This window comes from Polypterus senegalus, chromosome 8 (assembly GCF_016835505.1).
Source record: "Polypterus senegalus isolate Bchr_013 chromosome 8, ASM1683550v1, whole genome shotgun sequence".
Taxonomy (NCBI): Eukaryota; Metazoa; Chordata; class Cladistia; order Polypteriformes; family Polypteridae; genus Polypterus; species Polypterus senegalus.
Window position 1 is genome coordinate 85974192 of NC_053161.1, and position 11608 is coordinate 85985799.

At 36.3% G+C, this 11608-nt stretch overlaps 1 protein-coding gene across 2 annotated transcripts in view; it reads left to right on the forward strand.

Moving 5' to 3' along the window:
• lrguk (leucine-rich repeats and guanylate kinase domain containing) overlaps window positions 1-11608 on the forward strand; it is a 122652-nt gene that overhangs the window by 98917 nt on the left and 12127 nt on the right. The window contains exons 15-18 of one of the 2 annotated variants that reach the window (XM_039761364.1): window positions 4772-4888; window positions 6922-7091; window positions 8348-8436; window positions 8769-8879. In XM_039761364.1, the coding sequence (XP_039617298.1) occupies window positions 4772-4888; window positions 6922-7091; window positions 8348-8436; window positions 8769-8879 (487 nt within the window). The remainder of the gene's footprint in view (window positions 1-4771; window positions 4889-6921; window positions 7092-8347; window positions 8437-8768; window positions 8880-11608) is intronic. The other variant, XM_039761365.1, reaches the window with a different exon arrangement.

Genomic DNA, 11608 nt, shown 5'->3' on the forward strand with positions numbered 1-11608 from the left:
TATCTAAGTACTAATTGTCAGACCTCTTTAAGAGCTCCTTCATACAGTACTGGTAACTAGCAATCTAATTTTACTAATGTTTGCAGCTGGATTTGTAGTTGTGTTACCTAAAAGTGAATTCCTTTTCCATACAGTGTATCTGATACTTTGTCTACCATCGTACTACATTCTTATAACCACAAAATCAAATTTTTGCTTGTGGCACGAAGTAATATTTTAAAAACCAAGCCTTGACGTGATGCTGTTCCCTCACAGGACATTCCAACACAGACCCACACTGGGAACAGTTTAGAGCCACCAAATAGCCTAAACCTGTGTGTGTTTGGGGACGAGAAAGGTAGACCCACCCAGGCCACATTCAGATGAACGATTCAGACTAAGGTCCCTATCACTGTGAGGCAGCAGTGCTAACCATGGCACCATATTGCCTCTTTGTATTTCTTTTTCTTATCTTGTCAGTCTAGCAGTTTATCTTGTAATGTTTAAAATTAGCAAGAAGGATCTGTTATCTTCAAGTCTAGTATATCCATTAAAAAGAGAAGACCAAAAATCCATAAACAAATTGAGGCACTAGAAGCAAGCTAGCTTTTTACCATTTGGCAAAAGAGTCATAAATACAATCCAGAGTCTGGGAACTTTTGAGCACCTTTCTCATAGGTTATTTGTTGTCTGATGCCACAATGTGGACAGAGGTAGAGTTATTTTTCCTGGCTGAAAATGGTTCATATGGATATCAAAGTGTCCAATAATATGGTTTAAGTGTAAAAGCATCATAAAATAGGCAATTATGTCTTGAAGCAAATGAAAAGGCATAACATATTAAATGTAAATTAATGACATTGGATTTTACTGTGTAGTGTGGAAAACACATATAAATGCAGGAAAAAGCTTGATCAAAAGTACCTTTTCATCCTAGGCTAATCCTTTGCTAATGTACATTATAGATTACAAATGTCTGTGCCGTGAGAGAACGGCAAAAACATAAGCTTCATTTTATCTATGATCGCAAAGTGACAGAATAAAATGTAATGAAGAGGAGAGGTTGCACAGACCCTCAGTGTTCAGCCGTTTCCTTTTCACTCAGTGACTCTTAAATAGTATTGAGCTTAATCAGTTCTTTTTTCCTAGGTTTAGTCTTCTGCTACTATACTGTATGCTTCTTGTTTTGCAGTATATGACAGTATTTGTTTTTTGCAGTTTTACTAATTATACTTTATATTCCATATATTTTAAAGGTACTTTACACTTTACTCTTTACAGTACACATCCACACATACAGTATCTACACTATAATGTTGGCTAAGCCAGCATAGTTTAAATCTGAAATCCTATTTTTGGGTGATATTTTGCTATGTTTTTATTATGATTTTTGCTTGCTATCAACTGTTTTATATTTGCATGTTTTGAACTGCTTAGCATACTTAGAATTAACTAGGCCATATGATGGACTACACAAATTGATACCTTGTAACAATGTAGACTCATAGTGATTGCTCATCTGATTTTTTTTCTGTTTTGACTTCAAATATTCATTTTGAAATTTTGTATTTCTTCTTGAATGAAGCGATCTATGTTGATTCAAAAGAGTATGTACACATGTAATTGAACAAATATGATAGAACAGAGGCCACTGAGGAAGCTGCTGTCTGTCCTGAAGAATGACTGTCACTCCCTGTTTGAGGTTATGGCTAAACAGAGGAGCACATTTAGTAACAGACTGAGACAACTGTGTTGCTCCGAGGAGCACTATGTCAGGTTGATCCTACCCTCAGTCATCAGGCGTTATAGTGAGTGATACTTCAGTCACTTAGTGAATACCTGCACTTTGTTAGTTTACATACAGATAATTCTCACCATACTGTAGGTGTATTTGTACCTTGTTAACATACTTCTTCTTCTTCTTTCGGCTGCTCCTATTAGGGGTTGCCACAGCGGATCATCTTCTTCCATATCATCCAGTCTTCTGATTCTTGTTGTATATATTAATTGTTCCTTTTTTATTTGCTTCTGTAACCTTGCAGTTCCCTTAAGAATTAATGAAGCATCTATCTATCTATCTATCTATCTATCTATCTATCTATCTATCTATCTATCTATCTATCTATCTATCTATCTATCTATCTATCTATCAAGAGTTTTAGATTATACATACAACAGTTAATTAATTTTTTAACCTTCCTATCTAGTTCAGGGAATGCATGGAGCAAGAGCCTGTCTCAGAAGCTGTAAAAGTAAGATAAGAACCAGCCCAACAGATGCCATTTATCACAGTATACTCACACACAAACACACACACATACACACTTTTAAAGTCAACCATTCACATTACTTGCAAATCTTTGAAATATGGGTGAAAACTGGAATTCCTGAAGGAAACCCCTACAGACAACATACAAAGAACATGCAAAATTCTCACAGGTAGCCCTTGACCCAGATCATATCCAGGGTACCATAATAATTTAAAACATATTACATGCAGTGTGTATTCTATTGAAAATTAGCCCAAACATAACAACACTTTTAATTTCAAATCTATCAATCCATCTATCTATCCATTCATCTTCTGAATGTGGTTAATTTTCTACTATTATGATTGAGAAAAATAAAATATATATATATATTCAAGGGAATATCTTGATGTTACTAATAGAACCAAAGACACCTTCAGAAAAGTACAGAAAAAATTGCTGAATGAATGAGATAATAGTAGGGTTGACTTATTTTATTTGTAAAAATAATTCTCCTAAAAGATGCATGAGACATATTATTTAATTAATCATTTTAAATCCCAACATCAGTGGATGATACCTCTGATGAAGAGCTAATCAAAGTATAGTTTTCTTTGTCTCTTACCTCTTGTCCCATAATTTGGGCTTTAGCTGTTTTCCTTCAGGCTGCATGGTGTCATGGTGGTTAGCAGTATAAATATTAAAAGCAGACATTGTTATACAGTGGTATAAAAAACTATTTGCCCCCTTCCTGATTTCTTATTCTTTTGCATGTTTGTCACACAAAATGTTTCTGATCATCAAACACATTTAACCATTAGTCAAATATAACACAAGTAAACACAAAATGCAGTTTTTAAATGATGGTTTTATTATTTAGGAGAACAAAATCCAAACCTACATGGCCCTGTGTGAAAAAGTAATTGCCCCTGAACCTAATAACTGGTTGGGCCACCCTTAGCAGCAATAACTGCAATCAAGCATTTGCGATAACTTGCAATGAGTCTTTTACAGCGCTCTGGAGGAATTTTGGCCCACTCATCTTTGCAGAATTGTTGTAATTCAGCTTTATTTGAGGGTTTTCTAGCATGAACCGCCTTTTTAAGGTCATGCCGTAGCATCTCAATTGGATTCAGGTCAGGACTTTGACTAGGCCACTCCAAAGTCTTCATTTTGTTTTTCTTCAGCCATTCAGAGGTGGATTTGCTGGTGTGTTTTGGGTCATTGTCCTGTTGTATCACCCAAGATCGCTTCAGCTTGAGTTGAAGAACAGATGGCCGGACATTCTCCTTCAGGATTTTTTGGTAGACAGTAGAATTCATGGTTCCATCTATCACAGCAAGCCTTCCAGGTCCTGAAGCAGCAAAACAACCCCAGACCATCACACTACCACCACCATATTTTACTGTTGGTATGATGTTCTTTTTCTGAAATGCTGTGTTCCTTTTACGCCAGATGTAACAGGACATTTGCCTTCCAAAAGTTCAACTTTTGTCTCATCAGTCCACAAGGTATTTTCCCAAAAGTCTTGGCAATCATTGAGATGTTTCTTAGCAAAATTGAGACGAGCCCTAATGTTCTTTTTGCTTAACAGTGGTTTGCATCTTGGAAATCTGCCATGCAGGCCGTTTTTGCCCAGTCTCTTTCTTATGGTGGAGTCGTGAACACTGACCTTAATTGAGGCAAGTGAGGCCTGCAGTTCTTTAGACGTTGTCCTGTGGTCTTTTGTGACCTCTCGGAGGAGTCGTCTCTGCACTCTTGGGGTAATTTTGGTCGGCCGGCCACTCCTGGGAAGGTTCACCACTGTTCCATGTTTTTGCCATTTGTGGATAATGGCTCTCACTGTGGTTCGCTGGAGTCCCAAAGCTTTAGAAATGGCTTTATAACCTTTACCAGACTGATAGATCTCAATTACTTCTGTTCTCATTTGTTCCTGAATTTCTTTGGATCTTGGCATGATGTCTAGCTTTTGAGGTGCTTTTGGTCTACTTCTCTGTGTCAGGCAGCTTCTATTTAAGTGATTTCTTGATTGAAACAGGTGTGGCAGTAATCTGGCTTGGGGGTGGCTACGGAAATTGAACTCAGGTGTGATACACCACAGTTAGGTTATTTTTTAACAAGGGGGCAATTACTTTTTCACACAGGGCCATTTTGGTTTGGATTTTTTTTCTCCCTAAATAATAAAAACCATCATTTAAAAACTGCACTTTGTGTTTACTTGTGTTATATTTGACTAATGGTTAAATGTGTTTGATGATCAGAAACATTTTGTGTGACAAACATGCAAAAGAATAAGAAATCAGGAAGGGGGCAAATAGTTTTTCACACCACTGTATATCTCAAGAACCATATTAATGTGTTTTCTTCTCATATTGTCCAGTGTAGTTATTCATAATGTACATAGACTTTTGATATGCCAATTTTGTTACAGTGTGCTCTCAGATGATTGTGTTGGCCAGATCATGATGACATTAGCCTGCAACATTTCTTTCATTCAATAACAGTAATCAGCTTTTTTTTTTTTTTTACAATTTCTACTTCAGATGATCTTGTGGAAGCTTATATAAAGTTGAGTCAGCTGGTCAGAGATTATTTGGGCCTTGGAAATCAGGAGACATTGTATGCTGCCGATACAGCCCCTCGAATACAGAATGAAACAGGTGAGCCCTCTAACTGTTATTACTCTTGGCTCACAGGCTGGTATGGTTAGAAGCCTATTGATTATTTAAGCCTTCCTGTTTCTCTTCTTATTCCTTTTTAAAAATAATATCCTAGAGAAATGACCCTAAATTGCAGTAACTTAAAAAACTGAATAAGAAAAGTTTGCACTCTAATGAATAGTTCAAAATGTACAGTACATTTATTCTAGCCTTACTGCACAGGTAATATCCCAATTAACTGTAAATTATCTTTAACTTCTGATTGATAGTGTTTGTCAAAGGGGGAGAAATCCTTACTAAAACCTCTAACTAATATGCATGTTTAGGTGCAAGAAGAAATACTGTATGTGTAGTATACAATACTTATAATGATTTAAACAAAGACTTTGCTGTTGAAATATCTCTAAATTCAGAGAGTTATGAAAAAGGTTAAAAGTAGATTCGACCTTTAAAAGTAAAACAAGGTAAATGACACAACCCTTCAGCTGTATAGCCTTAGTCAGGTGTGCAACTGAAAAGGAAAGAGCAGGTAATGAATGGAGAAAGGGAAGAAAGCCAGGAGAAAAGGTGAGAGTAGATGTGAAAAAGCTGCCATTAGAGAAGATAAAGAGAGAAAGTTAGTCAATAAGGCCTGGAGAAATGTGTGATCCCAGGCTGAAAATGAGCTTAGCTTCTTCTGCCTTTCTCTGAAAGGTGTCCTTAAAGCCCCGTGAAAGAATGCAAGCAGAAATATTTCTGTTCTTCAATAGGCTTTGTAAGATGTTTGAATTTTATGGCTCGAACGTGCTCTCAAGCTGTCTCCCTGGTTCACCTGTACACACTGGGGTCACATATTTCTCCAAGTCTGAATAGCTGACTAACTTTTTAATCTCTCCCTTCATCTTCTCTAAAGGCAACTTTTTCAAACTTAACTCTCACCTTTTCGCCTGTTATCTGCCCTGGCTTTGTTCTCTCCTTCCCCTCCTATATGTGCTATATAAGGCTATACAGTCAAAACACTGGGTCTTTTAACTTTCTTTTTTTAAGCATGGTAACAACCTTTTTTTTTGCCTTTGCAGAGGATTGCTGACACATCCCTAACACTGACACTAACAGAGTTATATAATACAACTGATTAGTTTAATAAAACAGTGGTTGATGATCTGGTGGCTGGCTGTGTAAACTTTATATAGTGTTGCCATGTTGGCCTAATTTTTCTTTGTGTTCATCAATTCCCAAAAAGATGTACATATTAAGGTAACAGAAGACTATAAGTTGGCCTTTAACAACAACAACATTTATTTATATAGCACATTTTCACACAGTGTAGCTCAAAGTGCTTTACACGATGAAGAAAGAGAAAAAAGACAGAATAAATAATTAAAATTAGGGAACACTAATTAACATAGAAAAAAAGTAAGCTCTGATTGCCAGGGAGGACAGAAAAAACAAATAAAAACTCCAGATGGCTGGAGAAAAAAATAAAATCTGCAGGGGTTCCAGGCCACGAGACCTCCCAGCCCCCTGTAGGCATTCTACCTAACATAAGTGACCTCAATCAGTTCTCATTGTATTCAGGGTTCTCATGGAAGAATTTGATTTAACTAGTGACTGTAGATGAGTCAGTGTGCCCCCACATAGTCATGGACTGATAGCTTGTTCATGGTTACTCCCTGCCTTTCACTTGATGTTACTGGGATTGCCCCTAGTTCACCACGATCAGCATTTCACATACAATTACTAATACAAGGCCAAACTCATAGTTCTAAATTTGAAATACCATCCTTCATATGTAATATAGTCAATCATTTAAGAACTCCTCATAATGCCAGCCACCTTTTTCTGGATCTTTGATTCCTCCAGTGGAAATGGAACCTTCCACACAAGCAATATTTTAAATGGAATCAGCCATAGCCATACATGGTGCAGCATTGTTTGTAAATTCACAGTATGTACTTACTTTCAGTATTATTTGGATAGTTAACATCCAAGAAACAATGTAAGTTTCCAACAAAGTGTGTAATGCAATGTATTTTTAACTGGTTGATTTGCAGCTGATAATGCTATATATTTTCCCACTGAAGACAAACAAGGAAAATCTCCTAATGGAATGAATGTTACTAAAGTACCAGAATCCAAAGTCCCTATTGAGCCTGGTGATTTAACAAACAGGAACTATACAGTCAAAATACAAACTAAGCTTTCAGCAAAGAAAAGTCCTGTGGTAAGCTGAAATAGTTTTACTATTGTAATTTAAAACCTTTTGATAATTCAAAAATCAAGAAATATATATATTTGACTGTATGTTTTTTTTTTAAATATGCTTTAGTCATCAGTATTTTCATAGAGGTGTATGATCAATACATTCCCAAGGAGCCCTCTTCATTTGAAAACTGCTCAGGATACCAGGGTAGCTTTATCTCAACCAGAACTGGCAGCACTTGGTACCTCAATACACAACAAAATAGTCTATTTGAAAATAGTTTTTTAATTGCTTAGGGTTCCTGCAGATGGTAGCAGTGTTTTTCTTATATACTTTACTTATGGATGTGGGTAGCCCCCACTTACATTGTCTGGTTTCAGGCACTTTCAAAGGCCCAGTTTATTTGGTTGCTATGAATTGCAGCAATGGTGATAGAATAGAACCAAGAAGGTGTCGCATTTGAGTTGGTTTTATCTTTAAATCAAGCTAATTTTTGCCAGAATATACTGTAGTTAAATGATTGAAGTACAGTGGTAGACTAAGGCCTCTGACCTCAAGATATAGCCAACCAATGGCAGAATGTGTCCTGCTTTAATTTTCAAAAATTGCACATAATTGTTTTTACAAAGTAACGCACATGAATCTGGATTTTTACATTAGGTAATAGAACTGGAATGACTAATAACTTAATGATATTTGTATATTCTACAGTAGTTAGCGCAGATGCTTTTCTACACCAGGGACCTTAGATAAATTGTAATCCCTGTTTTTGGCTGAGCTGTCTTACTTTCCATGTGTGTATTTGGTGTTTCTCCAAGTCACCTCAGATCCTAAAAACTTGCATGACTGGTTAATTGGCTACCCTAAGTTGGTCTGATATGATTGTGTGTGTGCGTGTGTGTGTTTGTGTTTGTTTTATTGTACCCTACTTGCTCCTTGCTCCAGCACTACTGAGAAAATGGAGGGATGGATAGATGGGTGGATGGATGGAGAGAGGGTGAGATGCAGTTTTTCTAAATAACGTTTTTAACATTTGATCTGAAATAACTCACTCTACACCACAGTATTACTTTAGTTAACGATAAAGTAAAATTGCAATGCGTGTGAGACTATGGAGTATACAATAAACAAGTACAGTACATTAATGTGATTCTATAATAGCTCTGTCAAGTAAATGAGCAAGTTGCTCAGCTAAATTTATTCTATTACCTTCCTGTAATTTTAGATTTTTAATTATTGTTGCATTTATAGTTAATTTTAATCTGTCATGAATGCAGGAGGAAGCTTCCTTACAAAGAAGACAGCAAGTAGCAAAAGAGGCACTTCGTGGAAAAAGTCCAAGTGCTTATACAGACCTTTTCAAAAGGTAAGCTCTGCAGTCGAATCTCATTTCATTTGCTTAATGCAAAGTTATACTTACTGAATGTAAGAGGAAAGTTAGGAAGTTTCTTCACACACAGAATTGTAGCAATAAAAGAACAAGTTATTAAGTGTTGTAGATGAGAAAACTTGACTTTTTTGGAGGAATTAGATAAATAGCATTAATGGTCTGTGTGACCTGTTTTGTCAAAATTATTCTAATGTTCTATTATATTTATAATTTAAAAGTAAATTAAAATACCAGAGATAGATGACAGGCAGAATTATATATTGTTTTTTTCATTTTTGAAGTCTATTGAAAAACTGTCTTCTTTTAAGATATCCTGTCACTGCTCCTGCAACACTTGGTCATCGAAAGAACCTATTAGATCCATCGTCTTATGCTTCTGTCCCAAGTGGTGCTGTTTCCCCAAGAGCTCTTGAGAGCAGGTCAGTGTGGAGTCTGACATATTCTTTATTACTTAACCAGTAGCAGAAACGACATTTGTAAAATATCAGGTAGTTTTTTTCTATAATGAATAGCAAATAAAATAAACATAGAAAACAATAAACATTTGTTATCCCTACCACTCGATTCCCCTTAAACTTGGCCCAGGTTTATAAAGAGAGAAAGTGAACAGTTGTGTCATAAAGGAGGTGTGTGTAATAAAAATTGGGTGTTGAATCTATTCCTTCATTTGTACTTAAAAACTTACTTTATCTAAAATAAAAAAAAAAAAAATATATATATATATATATATATACATATATCTATACTAATAAAAGGCAAAGCCCTCACTCACTCACTCATTCACTCACTCACTCACTCACTCACTGACTCATCACTAATTCTCTAACTTCCCGTGTGGGTGGAAGGCTGAAATTTGGCAGGCTCATTCCTTACAGCTTACTTACAAAAGTTGGGCAGGTTTTATATCGAAATTCTACGCGTAATGGTCATAACTGGAAGCAGTTTTTCTCCATTTACTGTAATGGAGATGAGCTTCAACGCCGTGGGGGCGGAGTTTCGTGTGACATCATCACGCCTCCCACGTAATCACGCAGCACATAGAAAATCAGGAAGACCTCAAAAAAGCGCTGAAGAAAACATGCATTATATAATTGAGAAGGCAGCGAAACAATAAGAAGCGGCGAAAGTGACATATACAACCATATTTATGAGTTCTGCTACTTCGGAAACAAAGCACGATGTAAACCTACACTTTAAATTAAGTTCATAGACAGGCTGCCGCTGGCGTTTGTAATTTAGTGCCTGCCCATATAAGGCCGCCCGTCAGCGGCAATCCAATAGCAAACTGCCACGGGTAAATATTTACGGGTGAAGGACTGTGCTTCTTGAGAGGAAGATGAGATGGTCAGGGTGGTGTTTGACACAAACTCAGCGAAACTGCGAGAGAAAGTTTTAAGTGCCAGGACTAAGGTAACATTAAATACAGCCATGGACATAGCACGAGATGGCACCAGCACAGCTGGGAACCTTCGATGCATGTACACCGAGCGGCTCACGTGAACTGACGCAGTGTACAGATAAAAGGCAACAGTTCCAAAGAGCTGAACAAAAACCGAATTACACAATTGAAAAGGCAGCAAAAAATATGAAGCGTCTGATAAGCATATTCATAAATCCAGCTACTGCAGAAACAAAGCACACGGTGGAAAAAGTCAATGTCCCGCTAAAGGAAGACAGTGTAAAAAACCCGTGCATGCAGTGTGTCAGGTCTCAGATAAAGAAGAAGACGAGCTGTTTATTGATGCAGTAAGAAACGAATCGATGAATGAAACCTGTCATCTTTACAACGATTGACAAACACGGAATGTAACTTGAACACAACACATCCTACAAATACGAACCTGATTGAAAGAAATAATGATAATCAAATCCTTGATGACAGCAACACTCAGTAACACTCACAAAACAAATACTGTATATTGACAGTCATGTTACGTTATTTTTAAAATGTTCCCTTTTCTTTTTCTAGCTTTTTTAACACACTACTTCTCCGCTGCGATACGCGGGTATATATATATGTATATATATATAACCCGATCTACATACTCGAATAATGGATACTTTATTCGCCATCAATGATTGTTTTGGTAAAGCCATACTCAGTGTATTCATTAGATGAACGGTAAAAAAGTAAGGGCGAGGAGAGGATGACTTATTGAGGCATGCAGGCTGTAGTGCGCGTCAACTCTATCTGAATTGCGAGATCACATTTGAAAAATAATATATCTTTAGAAGTTCTATTTAGTCCATATGTGTCAAACTCAACACTCAAGATAAAAAATACCACAAATTAACTGATAGAAAAGTCGCAGCTAATCTTCTCTTCTTTATTAAATTGAATCAAGCTAAACTTAGAACGGAACATATGCAAGGTCCCATTGATCACGTTCAAAATTCAAATATCAATAGTTCAGACAAATTCAAAATAGGTAAAGCAGTAATATTACCATCATCATATCAATGTTGTCCAAGAGCATTACAGCAGTTATATCATGATGCATTGACAATATCCCGAATATCGTTCGGCCAGATTCATTTCTTACAATGACATGCAATCCACAATGGCCAGAAATCCTCAGCTCCTTGAGAACAATGCCACTGGCTACATCGGTTCTGGATATTCCCACTTTCTTAAGTAGATTGTTTTATCAGAATGTCTTATTTTTATTGAATGAACTCGAAACAGTGTTCGGGCCAAAATGAGATCTTGATATGCCATTCGTATTAAACCGTTTACAGTTTCTGGTGAGAATAGCTTTTGCAATGACAATTAACAAATCACAAGGACAAACATTTGAAAAAGTCAGTTTATTTATAAGAGACAAAGAAACGATATTCACTCATGGCCAGTTATATGTTGCATTATCACGCTGTAAGACCAAACAAGGAATCAAAATAAATGCGATCTTGAAGAAAAGTTCATTCCAAATATTGTTTTTACTGAAGTTGTAAAATAAAAAGTGAACATTATGAATATGTAACAATTCCCAAGCAAAAAAAAAACACTATAAATTGCATTTCCACAGGATATATATATATATATATATATATATATATATATATATACTAATAAAAAGGCAAAGCCCTCACTCACTCACTCACTCACTCACTCACTCATCACTAATTCTCCAACTTCCCGTGTAGGTAG